A 22,830-nucleotide genomic window follows, 5' to 3' on the forward strand; every position below is an offset into this window, starting at 1 on the left:
ACCCATGTAAATAATCCATTTTCGAATTGCCTGGTGTTATTTTCTGCTGTCCTCAGATTTATTAAATTTCTGGTGTCATACGTGTGAATATCTGTCTTTTTCTTCTTCTTAAGACAGTCAGGATTTTAGTTTTTTTTTTTTTAATTTTGGTTTAAAATGAGATTTTTTGTTGTTATTATTATAGTAGCTCTTTTTGGTAATTTTACGATTTTTTTCAACTCCTACTGAACGGCCCCAAATTTCAATGTTAAACGTCTTCGATTATGATCACTTGCATGAACTTTTAAAGCTCGAAATTAACGTTTCGTAGATAGATTTCTGATGTGAAAAATGCTTGACCTGACGAATGCAAGAGATATACTGGTACAAATTAACAGTAAAATCTTTAACATAGTAGCAATGACAATGATGTGAAATGACCAACTCGGTGTGAAAGAACGAAACTTAAATGCTCGGTCACACACGGGATTTCGATTTTTTTTTCTTTTCATTTACTCCATAGAAGTAGCAGATGTTATGTCCAAAAAAATTTTCAACGCATATTTATAAATTGTAATATAATAGGTGTAAAAAAATCGTGCAAGTTAAAAAATGGCAAATAAATAAGCAAATGTTAGCATCCATTATATAATTATAATTAACAGGCAAAAACTTTGCAGAGACTTTGACGGGCGAACCAATGAAATTTTTCGGGCCATCTTATTAGCTGCAGGTGACATGATTTTGACAGACTACGACGGACGAACAAAGGACGGGCGTATGTGACGGACTATTGTGATTTCGACTTTAGGCATACAAGACATCAGAAATAACCGAAAGGTCCAACGGTCTTTATTAAGAAATTTCAGGAAAGTTTTAAGGATTTCTTTGTAAAAGTCGTACATAAAAAAAACTCTATGTTATGATTTTTTCTTAAATGAACTCAACACATCATTATTAAAGACCTGTAAAATTCGCATATTCATTTCGCGATAGGATAGAGTCCAAATACTTTTGAAATTATTTTGCTTCAGTGATTGGGCCATAGTTTATCTGAAGGACTCTTGGGCCAATGAAAAATCTTTAACAGAAGAATTAGCGAATCACGATCATTCCAGTCAACAGGTGTTACGAGTCGGTAACCAATCAGCAGATGTAATTTGCACGAGTGCGTAGAGGATCATGGAGTCTATCCTTTAGGGATTTGAAATCGCGAATTTTACAGGTCCCTACTCATTATGTCTAGAGGTTTTATTAAGAACTAGCTGCCCGACCCGGCTTCGCACGGCTATACTAATGAAAAAAATTAAGCCACATCTCCCATTTACAGAAATGGTAAATAAAATAAATACAGTATAATGTACTGGAGAGAAAATGAATAGCACCGATGGATTCTCGACTCGTGCACGCAACGTACAACTGATGTACCCGTACTTCGCTACGGCAGTCTACAGGCAGATCACTCTTGCGCCGCTCATTATACAAGCCCCACCTTGTGGTTACGCCACTGTCGCGAGATGCCCGTTGCCATGGAGACGCAGAAGGCATGAACAATGCAAAATCCTGTTCTCATGCAGACAAAGTACCCACTGTTGCCTGGTTTTAACCACCCATGGGATCTAATTTTCGGAAAATGTCATCCTGCGTAACATAAGGAACATTACTGTGAAGTTTCAAGTCTGTAAAATATAAATACTTGAAAAAAAGGACAATTTTTGATATTTAAAGTACCCGCAAAATTTAAACGGTGATGATGACTGTACTAACTATGAAATAGTCGTTACCATAGAGACGAATGAAGCATCAACAAAGCAACAGCCGTTGCCATGGTGATTTCCTACCAAAAACTGGAAATTTTGATATATTACGCCCCAGAAACTCCCCTTGGGATCGGATTTCCGCAGAATCCGTTCTTAGTGAGCGTCTACATCACAAAATGAGTAACTATGCTAAATTTCAAGTCAATCGGGTGTATAGTTTTAGAGATCTAGTGATGAGTGAGTCAGTGAGTGGTATTTCGCTTATCTATATATATAAAAATTTAGCTTCCGTATGTATTTGGCCGCAAAACTCGGAAAGTATACGATGGTTTGGATTGAAATTTTTACAGAACATTGCATCTTAACAGAAGAGTGTTTATATGAAATAAAAGTTTGGGAAAATCCACCGGAAAAGTCGGAAAAAAAAGTTTCTATAACTAAATATCATGGTCACCCAACTTAGTTGTGACCACACTCGACGATGCTTTACCATATTGTCGAAGCTCAAGCACATCAGGCTACTCAACCATTGTGCCTTGACGACTATAATTTACACAAATATGTATATATATATATATATATATATATATATATATATATATATATATATATATATATATATATATATATATATATATATATATTTCAAGAAAGAATAAAAAACTTTATTTAATTTGAAAGTATATTCTTTCGACTCTATTGATAAAAATACGTTTAAATTAAAAAATACATTTCGTATAATACATTTGAAAATTAAATAATTCTTATCTTATAGCTTATATCTTATATATTGCTATTATAATTTGTTATAATCACGTACGTTGTTATGATAATTGTTGATATATCAAACCGGTTGTCATATCAACCCTGTTGTCATAGCAAATTGTGTTTGTTGATTTTTCCAACAATAATCTTTTAACACTTTTGTTTTGTTTTATAATAAGCCAAATATTGATTAAGCACAAAATGTGTCACTGTGACCAGTTTATGTGTATGGTATCATTTATAAATGTTTAATTAAAGAATGGAATTGGTTGGATTTCATCTGTAAAGTGAGTAAACTTATGTTTTATAAAAAAATTGTGATTTAATGAAACACTATTTTCAGAATTTTGTATTCATATAGTTTTTTTATCTTGGAAATAATTTAACTTTAATTTTTTCACTGGAAATATGAATTATGTAGGCTACTATCATTAAACCTTATGGTGCCAAAGTATGAAAAATCGTGTTTTCTGTGTTGTGCGAAAATTGTCAAGGCCGAAAAATCCTCTTAAAGTATATATATTAACTAAGACACGTTTTTCGACACTTAACCACATTCTATCGTTGTGAGTTGAGCAACCCTATTATTAGCTGCTTTTTCTCATAAAATATTGCAGAAGTTTTATGTTTCTGGGCATCGCACAGCATGTGACACTGGAAATGTGTTTTTCATATTTATTTGTTTACAATAAAAACTTCACATTTTAATTAATTTAATTACATGTTTTAAAAGTATACATTTGTGTATTTTGAGTTTATTTTGGTTAATTATAAATTTTTATTCGCTTTTAAAACTTATATTTTTTTATATATTTCTTAGTAATTTTATCAATGAAACAGTCAGTATAACTTTCATAGAAGGTTTTATATAAATTGACTTAATTTTTTTTCAATACATTCTGTGTAAACAATTATGAACGGAACAATAATTACAGAACTAATATTTCATTGTATTAAGAAAAAATTTAAGATTTAAAAAATAAAATCCATGAATATTATTTTATAACTATGTCCACTCCTCATTTTGTACATAAAAATATTAATTTTAATTACAATATTAAAAATATTAACGTAAAAATGGGATAAAAATTGTATATTTTTACTTAAGAAATGCCAAAAAATTAGAGTTTATTTATTAGCGTTAAAAATTATGAATATCTAATGAATGGGAATGGGAATGGGAATGGGAAAACAAGGAATGTAGTCCTTCCATTAGCTTTACAATAAAAATATTTAAGCTAAACACATTTTTATTTCTTCTATTACATTCCACAGCCATGCACAGTAAAATATTAAATTAAACAATGAATTAATATTAAACTGTGCCACAGCAAAGCGTGGCCGGGTTTAGCTAGTACACACACATATATATATATATATATATATATATATATATATATATATATATATATATATATATATATATAAGACTTCTAGCGCCTGCGGCATTGTCAACACACACTTCGTATGTCTACTGCATGTTGTATCTAACCCCCTCCAACGCATTTGATTCTAAATTGGACTTTTAGTAAGGATCCCTAATGTTATTGATAATATAATATAGCCTATAGCCTTCCTCGATAAATGTACTATCCAACACTGAAAGAATATTTCAAATCGGACCAGTGGTTCCTGAGATTAGCGCGTTCAAACAAACAAACAAACTCTTCAGCTTTATAATATTAGTATAGATTTTAGGGGGTCCATCGTTTAAAAATATTACAATTTAAGGTACAATTTGACGACTATTGTTAAGTTTAGGTGGAAAGTCGTGGATGATTGGCTGTTTGTGCTTATGAATTAGCATCCAGATCAATTGTTCGCAGATGTACGTGCACTGCACAAGAATATTAATACAATATACAGAGTGGAAGGAGTCTGTGGGCAAACACTAAAACTTACATTCGAGCGGGCTCGGGTATGAAATCTGATATCAATATAAAAATCGTGTAATTTGACACCCAGTGCATGCGGCAGAAAAGGATCTACAAATGTCGGTGTATTTTTGTACGCACGATTTTTGAGATTTTTTTCCTTTAATAGTGTGCAGGTCTAAGCGCTATTGTACATGCGAACGGGCAATTGCTATGATTGTGTACATTTTCCATTGCTTTTGGGTATTTTTGCACCATGGCACGTATATTTTCACGTGAGATACTTAGTTTATTTTAAACGAAGTCAGTAAATTTTTAACGTACAATATAAAGTAAATTCCCACAACCCACGAATGTGTAAAATTAGGAAATTGTGGATAATCGAACCTATGACTTATCAAATTCGAGTCTGATTTTATGCAGTTTTTTTACATACACCGTTGCAGTTTTTTACTGTTTGTCATGAAAAAATTCTGGAGAAAAAAAAAACAATTATGGATATTTTTTTTTACGAAATTTTTCCATGACAAACAGTGCGAAACTATAATGGAAAATGGCAATAATACCTGCATTAGATCAAAATTCCCCATTGCATGAATAATTTAAAGAACGTTTCGAGTCTAACATCTTAAAGTCACCACTATCGTGGACACTGATAAATCATGAAATAATGGCGACAGCACTGGCATAACGATTTGTACTACAGGTGCTATACAAACAGCAGGCATGTGTAATTTAACGAGATTCTGTCAACATCACAAAATTTTAATGCAGATACTCGGGCGAACTAATGCAATCTTACAATAATGTAGTGCGTTAAAACTATAGTGCCGCCATAATCCTCAAAGGTATGCGCGCGTGACGTCAGTGGCCGTGCGGGGCCGCCAGACCAGACTACCGCTGGAAGGGCCGCTCAGGTACCTGGCACGCGTCGCGCGTAAGAATACTTACCTTGACAGGCGATGCACACTTATCCCAATGTTTATTCCATGAGTGGAAGCATTTCTTGAAGGTTTTCCAGAAGGCGGAAGGGCTTTAAACGTTTTTCATTTTTCTGGTCTCAGTTTCGTAAACGCATTATATATATATATATATAGGGCATTAGTTAATTTAAATATACATAAGTGTATTTAAATTTAAGATGTTCATGCATGAAATATAACTGGGGCCTGTAAAATCTTTTTCTGGAGATTCTAGGAACATTTGTATAATGCTCAAAATGTCTACACGTGTTATATATATATATATATATATTTTCAAAATCACACGGTTAAAATGTTAAATCACTAAACATTCGTTGCAGGGCCGTCGAGCGAAACTATCGGGCCCAAAGGTCACTTAAATACAATCTGAAGTCTAAAGTCTGTAGACATGTCACTGTGGTCATAACTGTGAACGTAAACACTGAGCGTGCCGCCTAACTTCTAAGGTTCCCCATGAATCCTGTCGACACTAGACTTTCAATTTTCTGGCCGTGAAAATTCGACGATCTATCCCTCTCATTGCTCTGAACGGCGCTGTGTATGAAATTTAACACATTTTTGACGTGATAACGTCTAATAAATCGATGAACGCCGGCTACACGCACGAAAAAGGATGAGTCATTGTCCCGTTACGCACATTGTCCCGTTACGCTCATTGTACGCTTGCGCCGCATCTATCTCTCTTCCACTCGATTGGAACAACCATCGATTTGACTTTTTCTAGGCACATTAAACTTTAAACACTCCCATTCGATTCCAAATTTTCCTATCACCGTCCTATCCTTAACAGAATAACACAGATTGGAAGAAGTTAAATAGCAAACATGTATAAAAGTTATAGTTAAAATAATCTGTTCGTTAAAGTAATAAACATATTTGAATTAATGAGTGCAAATAAAAGTAAATTTATCAATTGTACGTATATCTCATATTGTATATTTCATTTCACTTCTTCTTTGTATCCATAAAAAATAGAAACAATTCTATAAAAATAATTCAATTTTATTCATAAAAGAATGCAATCATTTCATCAATGTTTTGTTATGACGTTGTCACGTTAAAATATCGCCCGTAAACCGACTTTACAGACAACCTATTTTTTTTAGAATGTTGTTGTCCTGATTTTGGTCTACCGCGTCTTTTTTTTTCCGAAACACTCCATGATGGATCCTTATCTGTAGCCATTGCCGATAATTTTCCTAATTCTTCTGTGTTACGATCTATCAAATGATCACGCCGTGGAAGAGACGTCAAAAGAACAAAACACAGTCGGTAAGACAACTCAAAACACTCCCACGGAGCAACTGGAAACGCTCGTCCTTGTGTGGACAAGAGGTGAAATGCTATTCGTTCGGGCCCTGGCAAAGAAAACTGTTCTCACGGCCAACCACGAACCTCGATGTTCCTGAGTACATGCATGGCCATTTATGGGCCACGCATACTTGGGGGGGGGGGGGGAAATACAGTGTGCAGAGCTTCAGAAAGTAAACCACACTACTTAAAACTGCTCACGTTATAGTGGAGTCCGTTAACAAAAAAAATTGTTTGTCTGTAAAGTCGGTTTACGGACGATAGTTTAACGTGACAACGTCATAACAAAACATTGATGAAATGATTGCATACATTTATGAATAAAAATGAATCATTTTTATTGAATTATCACTATTTGAATGGATACAAAGAAGGAGTGAAATGAAATCTACAATTTAATTGATAAATTTACTTTTATTTGCACTCATTAATTCAAATATGTTTATTACTTTAACGAATAGATTATTTTAACTATAAATTTTATACATGTTTGCTATTTAACTTCTTCCAATCTGTGTTATTCTGTTAAGGATAGGACGATGATAGGAAAAGTACGAAACGAATGGGAGTGTTTAAAGTTTAATGTGCCTCGAAAAAGTCAAATCGATTGTTGTTCCAATCGAGTGGAAGAGAGATAGATGCAGCGGAAGCGTACAATGAGCATAACGGCACACAGTGTAACGGGACAATGTGCGTAACGGGACACTTTTTCATGCGTGCAGCCGGCGTTCATAGATTTATTATACGTTGTCACGTCAAAAAACTTTATTACTACCCAAATTTGGTTTTTTTTTTTTTTTAATTGTATTTTAAGAAAGGTTAAAAATGGGTAACACTCGAAAGACCAGCAATACACATGTATCCTCATTTATCTGCCATGTAATCTCATGGTTGCCATACAAATCTCATAGTTGGCCCATAAACGACGAGAAGTCAGCACTTCAGAGCCTTGCGATTTAGAGGCGATGCCGCGCTAGAAGCACCATCCAGCGTCACCCCTATCACCCCACCTAAACTAAACTGCAACTATGCATACCCACAGTATTGTGATAGGAGCAATTTATATCATGGCTGGACCGTGAGTTTACTTCCACCCACTTCCAACTTTCATACGGACCGACACAGACGTCGACGCTATGACAACCCAATGACATTTAAGATTTTATCCATTATTGACGTGACAACGTCTAATAAATCGATGAACGCCGGCTGCACGCACGAAAAAGTGTCCCGTTACGCACGTTGTCCCGTTACGCTGTGTCCCGTTACGCTCATTGTACGCTTGCGCCGCATCTATCTCTCTTCCACTCGATTGGAACAACCATCGATTTGACTTTTTCGAGGCACATTAAACTTGAAACCTTCCATTCGTTTCCTACTTTTCCTATCATCGTCCTATCCTTAACAGAATAACACACATTGGAAGAAGTTAAATAGCAAACATGTTTAAAATTTATAGTTAAAATAATATCTTCGTTAAAGTAATAAACATATTTGAATTTATGAGTGCAAATAAAAGTAAATTTATCAATTAAATTGCAGATTTTATTTCACTCCTTCTTTGTATCCATACAAAATAGTGATAATTCAATAAAAATGATCCAATTTTATTCATAAAAGTTTGCAATAATTTCATTAATGTTTTGTTATGGCGTTGCCACGTTAAACTATCGTCCGTAAACCGACTTTACAGACAACCAATTTTTTTTTAACTTTCAAATTGGTGAAAACACGACAGAAGCATCCAATACACTGTATAAAGCATTTTCAATCACTGAAATAAATACACTTATTGCGAGAGAAAGATTTATTGTAATGTAATTGAACGATATAAATATATTTTCATAAGTCAAAAAACCCGTGTTAAAAACCAGATAAGATTACTACTATTAAATAATTACTAAAAGTGTTTATAAAAATAAAATTACTCTCACTTTTTCCAGCACTATTATGATAAAATAATTTTAGTGTTAAATTTATCTGTAATAGATACTGGTAAATTATTATTTCTGAGTCAAACCATATTTTTTTTGTAATCATCCAGTGTTTTTTAGTGAATAGTCGATTTATACCTAGTCTATATTCCTAAGAATTTTTTATTGGCTGTATTGTAATTGAACTAACGTCTTATGCGACCGCGCCAATAACATAATTATATGTTCCGTTGACTTATAAAAATATGAAAACCCATATAATAAACGGCACTAAAAGTAAAAGCAGTGAAACTAAATGCGTTGAAACGAAAGGAAAATGAAACAAAAGGCAATGAAATTAAAACAATGAAACGAATAGAAAGATGGAAATGAAACGAAATGAAATGAAATGTAATGAAAGGCAGTGAAATAACATGAAATGTAACGAAAGCCAATGAAACGAACGACATTGAATAGAAATTGGCAATGAAATGAAAATTCAATAAAATAAACTTAAATTAAATCAATTGAAATTTAATGAATTAATTGCAAAAAATATAAACAAAATGTTACGAAATGTTATGACATGCAATTAAAGGGAAGGTAATAAATAGCAATAATATGAAGAGCAATGAAATACAATGAAAGGAAAGGCAATGATTTTCAATGAAATGCAATGTAGCCTATTAGAGACTTAGAAGTGCTCAGATCACCTGAAATGCAGTGTAGCTGAAATAACCTTGCGGTTCGAAGGGGAATGAGGGGAAAACTGGCCCTCTTTCCCCTCCGTGGGAGATCATTGTCATTACTCAAGGCCACTTACAACTGTTGCGTATACAGCGGGAAGTAGTTCCACCAAGTAGCCGCTAGGTGGCAGGGTGCTGCTGGACTATACAGCGGGAAGTAGTTACACCAAGTAGCTGCTAGGTGGCAGGGTGATGCTGGACTATACAGCGGGAAGTAGTTCCACCAAGTAGCCGCTAGGTGGCAGGGCGATGCTGGACTAAACAGCCAAAATTAGTTCCACCAAGTAGCACTAGGTGGCAGGGTGCTGCTGGCTATACAGTGGGAAGTAGTTCCACCAAGTAGCACTAGGTGGCAGGGTGCTGCTGGCTATACAGTGGGAAGTAGTTCCACCAAGTACGCTAGGTGGCAGGGTACTACCGGAACCACAACAGCGCGATATACTTGCAAAGAACGCGACGAGGCATTTAAACGAGTGTCCAAACAAAACAAAAGTAAAGAAAAACAAATGGGTGCGTGTACTCATATACGCAAGTTACAAGGTATACCACCATGCATTATAAACACTAACTTTAATTTTGCATCCAAATAATTAACAGAAATAAAATAATAAAACGACTGGAGTGATATTATAAATACGGTTGGTAATGTATAAATTCAATCAAATTGAAAAAAATTAAATTAATACTTAGTAGAATTCGATACTAATACAAACTCGTTCATATAATCAGTTATTTATTTTAGTAAAATAATCGAGATAAATTTTAGTTAATAATTTAAATTAAAAAATGTACAGAATGATAATTATAATTTATTGATTTTATTTATTTAATAATATTATTTGTATTATATAATGCAAACTATTTATGAATATGAGTACATAACATCAGTTATTTATTTATGTATAAAAACATCATATTTAAAATATTATATTTAGTGCATAATATATTATGTAATTATAATATATATAATATATTTAATATTATTATTTAAAAAAACAATTTATATCACTATTATTCACAGTAAATAAATGTTTTAAATTATGTGGTCCAGTATTCAGTATTAATCACTAAAACAGAAGATTTTAAAAGCAATTTTTTTTTTGGTAGCTATGTACCCATTTTTTCATCCTTTGAAAATTTCGTTGAATGTGGCAGGCGTATCGTAAAAATTCACTGTCGTGGTATTTTCATAACGCGCCTAAGAAAGTTTAGCTTTTTAAAAAAAAATATATCTTGCCAACACATTCGCTGCTGAATGGAACTATTATAGATAGATGAAGCCATGCCTTGTAGCCAAATGCCATTGGAGCAGTTGGAGCCAAAGACAGCAGTTGTAGCCAAAGACATTTAGAGACGTATCCTATCGTATCCTGCGAACGATCGTATCCTCCTGAGTTTAATGTTCGTGTTAATGTATATCATTTTCCGTTAAATAGTCAAGTCTGTAGCAGGCGCGTAGAAACCGGGGGGGGGGGGGGGGGGGGGGCGATCCAGGCGACTGCCCGGCCATAACATTTCATGGCCGGGCAAAGTGATGGTTTTGCCCGGCCATTGAATTAGATGAACAAGAGGCATTGTCTTCGTTGCAATGCTAAGTGGTTTTGTGGGATTTTCTTGTCTATGCGTTACTTTATTCTTAAAATAAATTACGACTTTTCGATAGGTGTACAGACACAATAAATACGCAACTGTTCCTGTTTTATTCTAAATATTCACGTTTCACAGTGCTGATAGCGGAAATATTATTGTGGGATATAAGACCAGTAAATGTTTCCGCTCGTTGCAGTAGCTTACGCTCCGTTTTTGTCCACCCTTGTCTACCTGACCTTCAGACCCTTGCATTCACCCCGCCTCGTTTTTATCTAACGGTAACGACCTGACGTGCAGAGCGCTTTCCACATCAGTTATCATTCAACAGCTGTACGTCTTGCTTAAGTCCAAGAAACTTTGTGAGCCGTACTACAGAACTGTTTAAAATAAACTTATTTATCTGAAGTATCGTGAGTGAGTAGTGCGGAATGGCAGTCATGAAAAAAGAAAACAGCATCAACGGTTGTTGAAGAAAAAGAATCAACTTTTTCTTCAACAACCGTTCTGCACAGTCCTGCAGTTCATCACAACCACCGCCTAAAAAGCAGTTCACATTAGGCTGTAATGCCTGTGAAGAATGCTACAATGATGGCGCGGAATTGTAAAAACAGTGTTAATTGCTCGTGCTCAAAACTTAAAATCTTGATGGATCATAACTGCGGTAAGTGTTCAAAAATTGTAAAAAATGGTATATTTTGTGAGAACTGTGATCTATGGTACCATTTTATAAAATGCAGTAATGTGGATCCTGAAAACATTCCAAAAGAAGAATGGAAATGTCAGAAGTGCACGGCAAAAAATGGCGGCGTAATTAGTGATAATGAACAAATGTTTCACGCAAAGAATATTTTAACTGATAGTGTCATGTTAAGTGAGTTACAAACAGCGATTACAGAATTAACGAAGGAAAATAAAGTGCTTCAAAACACTACAAAGATGTTGTGTGAAGAAATCAAATTAAGAGCAACTAACCAACATGTATCTAGCCACGAGAATAACAAAGAAGTACAAATGGTCATTACACAGTTGCGTGAAGAAAACAAATCATTACAGGAAATAATTAAATTATTGCAGCAAGACATTGAAAATGTACGAAATATAAATAGGCACACTAATGAAGAAAACAATAGTTCAGGTAGTTTTGCGTGGTCAACAGTGGTTAAGGGAAAACTCCGACATGATCCTACTCATCAGAGGATTGAAATACCGACAAATAATAAATACAGCATTTTGCAAACTTCTAACGGATGCGAACCTGGACAGCAATATAGAGCAAGGGGCTGGAAAAATGTTATGCAAAGATCGACCATATGTGAAAGTAATTTGGTAAATGTAAACATAAACACCACAGACGCAAAACAGAGAAATGCCCTGGCCAAAAGGAAGAGAAAAATATTGTTATTCTCGGACAGCCAAGGAAGAGGTTTAGCGGCAGAAGTTAAATCACAGTGCCATCAGGACACAGATGTTTTTGGCATGGTAAAGCCAAGTGGATGTTTTGCAGAAGTTACTAAGCATGCCACAGAAAACTCAAGAAATCTCACTAATGAAGACCTTGTTGTGCTGTCTGCAGGAGGAAACGACGTATATAAAAACGAAGCTTCAGCAGCAGTGATTAAATTGAAACACCTATTACTAAATCTTTGCAACACGAGGGTAGCAGTCTGCAACATACCAAGAAGGCATGACCTCAATGAAGAATCAGTAATCAATCGTGAAATAGAAATTACAAATAAGCGATTACAAAATTTTCGTTCAAAATTCCAATCCGTTTGTGTTATTGATGTATTTAATTTGCCAAGAGACTGCTTCACCAAACATGGCTTACATATAAACTTAAAAGGTAAAGTACATGTTGCCAAACAAATTGTTAGTGTATTGCAATCCAAAAACAATATAAACAACGTGATTCCAATTGGTTATGATATTGGTCCAAAAAACTAAATTATATTAATGCTCCACCAGCAGATTGTTTTATAAACCAAAATAATACTCTCCTGTGTAATGCATCTTATGCTAAACTAAACAATAAATTCATTAGTAGACAGAGTATTTGTGGCAAACTCGCAATTATGCATCAAAATATACATAGTATTAAAAATAAAAAAGACTTATTTTATGAAGTAATAAAGTCATGTAATCAGGGAAATAAGATAAATTTACATGTTTTATGTTTATCTGAACATTATTGCAAATCTTATGAAATAGAACAGATTGTAATCCCTGGATATAAACTTGCAAGTTTTTATAGTATAAATGAGACTACTGGTGGAGGTGTATGTATATACATTCAACAAGATGTCAAATTTGAATTAGTTAAATTTGATATAAATAAATTATGTATTGAAAAGGATTTTGAATGTACAATGGCTTCTATAGTTTTGCAGGATAGAAAGGTCTATATAATTGTCACTTATAGATCTCCTTCTGGCAATTTTTTAATATTTTTAAATGGTTTAGAATCTGTATTAAGCAAATTAATCAAGATCAAAAGTAAAAATTCTGACATAATTTTATGTGGTGATTTTAATGTAAATTTTATGTTAGGCAGTGTTAACAAACATAGATTATGTTCATTGCTTTTAGTATATAACTTAATACCTACTGTTGATTTTCCTACCAGAATTCAAGGCCTCACAGCAACTGTAATAGATAATATTTTTGTTGAGGCTCATAATGTTAAAAATTGTTTTACTATACCTTATATTAATGCCTTGTCAGATCATGATGCCCAACTATTATTTTTTAGTAATCCTCAGTTTGTTATTAGTTTTGAAAAACCTGTTAAAAGTACAAGGATTAGAACTATCAATAATACAACAATTTCATTTTTTAGAGCTAAATTACTTTTGGAAAATTGGTATGATGTTTATACATCAAATGATGTTAATTTACAATATAATAAATTCCACTCAACTTTTTGTAAATTGTTTGAAGAAGCCTTTCCAAAAAAAGTTGTTAGTGTTAATAACTCCTCTCAAAATAAATGGATAACTACTGGTATTATAAATTCGTGCAATAGGAAAAAGGAACTCTATATTCTGGCTAAAAGTGCAACTGATACCAGTATTAAGACATACTATAAAAGATATTGTATAATTTTGAATAAAGTAATTAAAAAGGCCAAACAGCTTTATTTTGACAGACTTATCAGTAATTCAACTAATAAAGTACTAACTTCGTGGAAATTAATTAGAGCGGAAATGAACCGTGTACAAAATAATTCCACTTCGGTGAAACTAACTGTGAATGATAGAACTGTTCAGGAACCAATTCATGTTGCTAATATTTTTAATTCATACTTTCTTAACGTTGCAAAAAAACTTAATAATAAACCTAAAATAGGCATCCAGCCAAATATAATTCCTCATCACGCTATCAACAAAACAAATAATGAGTTTTTCATTAACACCTACTAACATAATAGAGATCTGTAAAACTGTAAAAGCTTTTAAACCTAAAGCATCCTCAGGAATTGATGAAATTTCCATAAAATTATTAAAGCAATGCATTGACATAATTAGTGAACCTCTTACTTTTATCTTTAACTCTTCCATGACATCAGGTATATTTCCTGATAGATTAAAATTTTCTGTGGTGACACCTCTTTATAAAAAAGGTAATAAAGATGAAGTATCTAATTATAGACCTATTAGCCTAATCTCATCTTTTGCAAAAATACTGGAAAAATTAATGAATAATAGATTAACAGATTATCTTGAAAAAAATAATATTTTATCTAAGTCTCAATATGGATTTAGAAGTGGGAAATCTGTTAATGAAGCTTTTTTCAAATTTTCCTCCACTATTCTTAAAGCACTAGATAATAAAGAGAATGTGGCAGGTATTTTTTGTGACTTAGCTAAAGCTTTTGATTGTGTTGACCACAAAATTTTGCTAAATAAACTTCAATTTTATGGTATTAGAAATACTGCGCTCCACTGGTTTACATCTTATTTGTCAAATAGGTATCAACTAGTAAAAATTTCTGATAATAGACATAGTACAGTTCACTCAAATAAAGGGTTAATTAATCTTGGTGTGCCTCAGGGGTCGATCCTGGGACCATTATTATTTTTGATTTATATAAATGATCTTCCTTCTTTTATAACTGATCAGTCTGAAGTAATTTTATTTGCAGATGACACTAGCATATTGTGTCATAACATTAAAAATCAAGAATTAATTCAAACATTAAATAGTGTATGTGATAAATTAAATCAATGGTTTAATGCTAATAATCTTACTCTAAATATTGATCAAACAAGTATCTTAAAATTTCACTTACATAAACAGTCTAACCCTGTAGTTCAATTGAATTATAGTGATACTAAAATTACAGAAGCAAATAGTGTTAAATTTTTAGGCTTGCATGTAAACAATACCTTGTGTGGCAAGGAACATATAGTTAAAATGATACCTAAACTATGTTCAGCTTGTTTCGCACTTCAATCGTTATCAGCAACTGTATCTGTTTTTTATTTAAAACAAATATATTTTTCGTATTTTCATTCTGTAATGTCATATGGGATCATTTTTTGGGCATCATCACCCTATGCTAATGATGTTTTTTACTACAAAAAAAATTATTAGAATAATGTCTAATGTTAATCACTATGATTCTTGTAGACCATTGTTTAAGAATCTAAGGATACTTACTATGATGTGTCAGTATATATACTCATTAATTAATTTTGTAGTTAAAAATAATGATAGTTTGATAATAACAGTGCAATACACACTTATGACACCAGAAATAAATCCGACTTGCATGTGCCAAGTAATAATACATCAAGGTATCAAAAAGGTGCACTGTACTCTGGCATAAAACTTTTCAATGCACTCCCTCATAAACTAAAAGCAATCTCCCATTGCAACCCAAGACTATTTAAAGTTCTACTCAAAAACTATTTATTAGAAAATTCATTTTATACATTAAATGAATATTATAATAATGTTTAGAATAACTTATGATGATTTGTTTGTATATTGATGTATTTATATTTTTGTTTTAATTAGTACTAATTTAATGTGATATTATGATTTAATTAATTTGATTGTTTGTATTGTTCATTTTTGTTGACTTTATTGACATGTTCTATATTTTTTTAAGAATCTGTTGAACGAATTTTGGAAATAAATAAAAATAAATAAATAAAGACAAAGATCCTAAAGAAGAGTCGGATTCCTTTAACTCGGGTATTACTTTTGAGCAGTTTAGACTGAGACGAATTTTTACATGATCCCGAAAACCATATGTAATATACCTATTTACCTAACATTAAAGTTTAGTATGTCGGTACATCATTTTTTTCCGCTCGTCGCTCGTGATTATTCCATCGAGTAATAAAAAAAAATATTTGAATCTACAAATCATTGAACAAGAATTTATCAAGCAAATTTGCAGTTATTTTTAAGCATCTTCACTCGCATATTCTGTGGGGTTCGCATTTTAAACTTATTCTTAAGGGGAGTCTGACAGTAAAAAATATTAAAATATTGACTTTTTTAATTTTTAATATCAAAATAAAATTTCGACTTTCCTGAATAAAATGATATGAGTGTTATTGCGAAAAGCTTTTTTCCATCTTTAATTTTAATCTTTGCCTTTTCTACAGCTCTAGATAACTTGATGATATCTGGAGACTAAATTTTATTTTATTTTATTTTTTATATAATTTGAAGATATATTTATATAAATCAATAGGTCACTTAGTTTGTTATGCATGTCCTTTAACTAAAGAAATGGATATTTTACTCAAGAATTCCTCCAGTTTCGCCCAAGATTTGATGTCTGTCAACCAAAAATTTTATATCTTGCTACTGCAGAAATGTTTGGTCTCCACTTATATTTATAATACAATTAACATATCATGTATTAATATATTCTTTAAAAAGACATCTGTTAACTTGGGTGTTCCATCCCTTACCCATTATAAGACATACATTATTTGCTACTCCAGTATTAGTTTTTATTGTTTATTTTTTATAAATTACTTAAATCTCTTGTGTACAAATATTTAAATTTTTCTCAAGCACTTTTTTATTGGTGTGCCTAAATTAAATACTGGTAGAGCAAAACAAATCTGTTGGTTTGTATTACAAGATATTGCTGCACCACTGGATGTAGGTAGAGTGCTGCTCCAGCATATAGTGACATTAGAAACAACGGTGCTACCTAGGGCTGGGTGACTTGTTTGTGGTCTATTTATGGTACAGTAGGTCGCTGATGAGTCATTTTAAACAAATACACCATTTATTAGAGTATGCTGTATCTTTGGTGTGACTTGAAATTGTGTGGAGGTTAACCTGTAACTGAGAACCGAGAAACGATTTCTAAGAACCGGTGTAAATGTACGTCCTTATCGTTAAATGAGACTCATTTTTGAGTGTGCTTTTCGTTAAATGTGCTTCCTTTTTTTGAGTGTGCTTCCAAATGTGTGTCCTTTTCGTTAAATGTGTGTATGCAAGTCTGTACTCAGGACTAAATATATATTGGATCAAAAGCTTTTGGTCCTGTTGTAAGTGTAATTTTTTTTTTTAGGGATTATTGGTCCTATAGTAAGCGTAAAACATGCTTAGTTATTTGGCCATTTTTTTTATAATATGTTATATCTATACTGTAGTTCTGACGGTTTCAGAGCATCTTGTCTTGTCTGCAGCTTGAAATACGACATAATTGTTTGAAAGCAGTAACAGGCACCGACGAAGTTCGGGATTGCTTGACATACACGCCTGACATTGTACATGACCTGTTTGAAAGGTATTCCAAGTATCGAAAAATTAGACCTATTGGCTGCTGAGTGTATGTGCCAGACCAACCTACTAGTTGTGCTTGGCCAACCTGTCTTATGTCTGGCCACCAACTGGTCTTGTTACCCTATCCACAAACTGTAAGTGGCCAACCACCAACGGTCTAGCCAACAACTGGACATGTCTGGCTACTGACTGGACATGTCTGGCCACAAGCTGAATGTGCCTGACCACCGAATATACATGCTTGGTCACCAACTCGACGTGCGTGACCGAAAATTGACTGAGCGTGGCCACTGATTGGACATGCTTGGATCATTGACTGCAATGTAGAACTGCCCCGAAAACACATGCCAAGGCATGCAAAGGACTTGCTTCGCTTTCTAAGAAGACTGCAGAAAATGAGAAACACGCGTAAATAATTTTGTACTTGTAGAATTTATGTAATAAATTGTTTATTTGTAATTTAGTTTTTTTTCATCCTGTCAAAGTTAAATTAAAATAAATAATTTTTTAACTGAAATTTTTTTCCTTCATCGAGCAGAGATCAAACCAAGGACAGTAATCGGTCAGTAAATTAATTTCTGATGTATTTTAAGAAGACGGCATTGGAAACATACTCGTGGTTGCTGAATTAGGAATTTAAGCCACTTTTAGGATTGTTTACCCAGTTTGACTAAATAAGTGTTTTTTTTTTGTACCTAAAATTATTTTCATTGTATCCAACAAGGGTCGAACCACGAAAGAAAATCAATTTAATCACTCAGTAAATTAATAAGTGATTTATTTGATGATTTTTAAGATTTTTTTCCGAATTTCTAGCTTAATAATCACAGATTTTCAAAATGGTGGGAAAACAAAATGGCGGACGTGGCATCATCCGAGATTACCGCCGGGGTCCCGATCACAGGCTTCGAGGGGTGAACACGCCCGAAAATAGCCGAATCCTCACGATTGGCAAGCCAAGCCATCAAGCCGTAGTCCCATAAGAAACAACATTGCGCCAGAATGCCCATTTCTATACTACTTATTCGCAACATGACAACACGTGAATTTGCTCGTTACCGAGGTTAGATGTTATATGTAGGGCAAGTGTGCCGAATATGAGACCCCTTTTTAAAAATATTTATATTTTGTTATTAAAACCATTATTGGTAGATTTATTTATCTTAGATGATATATTATGCCATGCACTTCTACTTAAAAACAAGATTGAGCACTAATATTAAAACAGAAAGTAATTAAACTAAGAAATAAAAAAATGAGAAATTGTATGTAAACAAAAACGTGTTCCTAATATGAGACATCCCCTACATTATGTTCCAAATTCCATATTTGATATCATTTAGTCACTTTTTGCACTTTTGTTTGTTACACATAGGACACACAAAACATGGATCAGCTCCGCAATCTTCATGAGCCCACTCATAGCACTTGAGGCACTGCCGCCATTTCTCGCCATGTTTGTCCTCTGAGAAAAGGCAGCCGCATAACAAACACTCTGGTTCATCATCACTTTCAGGTCCATTACTTTCATTTGAACTGTCATGCAGCGAAATATTTTCGTCACTGGAATCCTCAGAATCTACAGCGATGAATGATTTGGTAGTTATCCTTAATTTGTCCGTGTTCCGAGATCTAATTTGTGTAGGTCTAGCTTCGTTTCCTTTCTGTTTCCCAAGAACCAATTTCTTACGAGCTTCAGCCTTTTCTTTCTTGCGACATTTTCATCCAAGCTTGTTTTGTATGGCGATGATGTGATAACATTGGCACTACCACATCTACTGGATGTTTCTTTTGAAGGAAAATTTGGTAGTGGTGAAATATCCACAGGTCTGATAAAGGGCCCAACTGCACTGCTGCAACATGACTGATCTGTCATCGAAGTTTCTCTTGGGTGGCTCTGGTCTTCTCTACAAATGGCTAAACTTATTAGTTACTGTTACTACAGCGACAGTATTATTTTGAATCTAAATCACCTAATATGAGACCCTTAATCCTAATATGAGACCCTATCTCAAATTAGGACACGTAAATGGTCTCATATTAGGCACCTTATAATGGCCGCTACAAAACACATCAACAAGGCTGAAATTTTAAACTGCCATAGTTCCTTATTTATGCACATGGAAGCTTACTTCACTGCTCATATCAGAGTATAAATGGATAATTAATATAAAGTACCTCTATGTTGATAATAAAGCTGCAAGATGCCACTCACGAAAACTCAAAATGAAGAAAATCGTATAAACTGTTATTCTGGATCTCGCGCGCGTCAGATAAAAGTCTCACTCTATCCGTGGTCGGGAAATGGAGGCTTCTGTTAGTTCCAAGAGCGGCTGATAGGTAGCAGCTCTTACTTGTCAAGATAACCAAGGGTCTCATATTAAGGCCGGGTCTCATATTTGGGTCACCTACCCTATCTAGCAAGTACTGGAAAACTTGCTCACTTTTTTTTTAACAGTGTACGCTTCCTCACATGGTTTGGCGAGACTACGTGAAAGCTCTGCTGTCGACCTGAATTATTCTGCTGAGCAAGTTCTTCCTTTGTTCAGCTTCGTGGGTGAACCGTGTCACTACTCTTGTTTACCAGCAGAGTCGTGCAAACTGCTACTCCGCGTTTACAAACGTCACTGCACATTATTCTGACGGGAATGTTTTGCAATATGGCTTAGATTCTTTCAGCAGCATTTGCACTCCATTTCGGAAACAGGTCTTATGATATGCAGCAACAAATTGGTAGCCAGAGAGATAAAAAAAAAATATATTTTTATACAGGTTGATTCACTTAAAAAAATTTTGTTTCATTTAAACTAAACAAGAGTTTAACTTATCGAAACACTTTCAACACAAACCTTTATGATTCTGCGATAAATCGTCAACTTGGAAACAATATCTTAAGCCCAGAAAGAATCATTTATATATCTTTTAGAGGGTTTTAATTTAGGAAACGTTTATGATTGACCTTGTTTTAGCATGGATTCGTATTCAAATTATAGTACAAAACAGTTTTACACAAAAAAAAATTCAGTACTTTTACAAAAGATTCGTTTTAAAACCAGTTGCCACGAAATAGGAAATATATCGTGACTTTGTACAAACATGACTACGGTTATGTTTGCATATATGAAATACTTTTTTAGAGTTTTTACTGAGTATTTATTACGAAAATTGGCACACACATTTATATTTTAATTGATTTTTTATTCAAACATAATTTTTAAACCATGAAAAAGATAATTAAATATACAACCATTTGATTTTATTTTATTGTATCATGTGTATTAATGTGCGCAGTTAATTCTGGAAAGCTATTCGTGGAACTGTTTGCAAAATAACTTTATCTATAAGAAGTAGTGGGACAACAAAAACATAAATGATCAGGTAAGAATCCAAACCCAGTATTACTGTTACACTATTTTGTAGTGATACAGTTGTTTTCATGTAAATGTACAAATTTAAAAATACCTGTAATTTTACATAAATATTTCTGTTCCAATTACACAAATAAATACAGTGTAGGTACTAGATGTTACTTTCCAAAGTGACGCAAACATCAACGGTGATGTTTCAAAAAACTTCAGCCCAACCAAATGTAAATTATAAGTTTACGGGTTGAGTGACAATTCGACCTAGAAACGTCAGCTGCAGTTTTATTAAGAAAATTATTTGAAGAAATGTGGGCGACATCGTGTAAGAGCTTACCAAAAATTGCGTAAGCCTTTGAAATTGAAGCTGAATGTTTTTTTTTGTGCGAGTTCTTAAGATGGATTCGAAAATTTGTCTCTGACGTTAAACGAAATAATTGTGAGTTACAACACTTCAGAAACAAAGTTTATGGAAAATAATGGTATTATCTCCAATCATTTCAAAGAAATAAATTTTGCACAGCAATCAGTTTTGCTATTGTAAATTTTGTTCAAATAAATATTATCTAAAAGCTGAATGTCTCCACTAAAATATTTTCTCTATTATTCGCAAAAAAAAAAATAATAAGCTCCAACTTTAAAGGCGTTAACATGGTTTAATCATTTTTATTCGTAATAAACCTGTTGTCCAATTTTTCCCGTCGAATTTTGACTCAAAATGAAAACTTAACATTATACATCTGTATATGTCTTAAGACATCAATATAATTACCGTTCGTGTGTGCGCCACTTTGGAATATATTAATGGTAAGAGATATGTCTTTAATTATGTGCAAAATAAGTAAAATCAAATGAAAACGCGGTAAATCGCCAAATTACAGTGATTTAATTTTTTTTAAAAAGTCGAATGTCGCAAATTGGCTACATAAATTAATATTTATGTAGCCATTGGTCTATTTTGACAAGCTATCACAGAATCATACAATAGTGCAGTTCGTGTTAAAAGTATTCAGATAAGTTAAACGCTAGACAGTTAGGGAAATTTATTTTTTTCGTTATAAACCTGAAGCCCAAGTTTATCGGTCGGATTCTAAGTTACGGAAATCTATATTATGGCTATATTATATCAATGCAGGCCTAAACTAGTTACATAAATTTTCAATAAATCGAACGTTTCCATGCTTGGATTCCATTTTTTCAAAGCAAACTATCTTGCATTGTTTAAAATCTGCTATCAATAAACTTTGAAACCGTGAAGCCTATATGCTGAAATTAAATCCTTGATGCAAGCAGATATGGAGCATGTAACTCAACGACCTACATCACGATATTTCACGCAAATCTTCGAAAAATCGCTGATGCAGTTTACCTTTTGTTTGGAAGTCCGTAGTTTAAGCAGTAGCACAGGTGAAAAATTTCGCTGGATACAGTCTGTGTCAGTCTCAAAATTAACATTACTTAAATGTAGTACGGTGGTTCTCTATTTGCTGAATGTACCTTGCAAAACATTGCGTAGAATTGTTTACAAATTGTTTTGATAGAGCAACTGAGGCAGAAATATACGTAGACAACTCTTACTGCTTTTAAAGACATTGTAAAATTTCAGGCACGTTTCATGACGTTTACTACAGCTTCACACAATGAATGCAAAAATATCAACTAAACGCAAAATTTTCCGTGTTTACTCAGTTTCCTTTCGTAAGGTTCAAATTCCCTCTCATTATTTCTCCCGTAATAATTATTGTGACTACGACGGGAAAAAAAATTCTGAAGCATGCTGGTAGATAG

General features: G+C 33.3%; 2 protein-coding genes across 3 annotated transcripts in view; one reads left to right on the forward strand and one right to left on the reverse strand.

Moving 5' to 3' along the window:
* Window positions 1-22,830, reverse strand: part of LOC134540764 (alpha-tocopherol transfer protein-like) — a 146,561-nt gene that overhangs the window by 97,901 nt on the left and 25,830 nt on the right. The gene's annotated exons all lie outside the window — the stretch shown is intronic.
* Window positions 10,430-13,002, forward strand: LOC134540629 (uncharacterized). The gene has a single exon (XM_063383476.1). The coding sequence runs from the start codon at window positions 11,486-11,488 to the stop codon at window positions 12,863-12,865; it is 1,380 nt and encodes a 459-aa protein (XP_063239546.1). The 5' UTR covers window positions 10,430-11,485; the 3' UTR covers window positions 12,866-13,002.

Source organism: Bacillus rossius, chromosome 17 (genome assembly GCF_032445375.1).
Source record: "Bacillus rossius redtenbacheri isolate Brsri chromosome 17, Brsri_v3, whole genome shotgun sequence".
Taxonomy (NCBI): domain Eukaryota; kingdom Metazoa; phylum Arthropoda; class Insecta; order Phasmatodea; family Bacillidae; genus Bacillus; species Bacillus rossius.

What these genes read in the sequence shown, in the direction of transcription:
- LOC134540629 (XM_063383476.1), top strand. Translation starts at nt 11,486, where the DNA reads ATGCCTGTGAAGAATGCTACAATGATGGCGCGGAATTGTAAAAACAGT.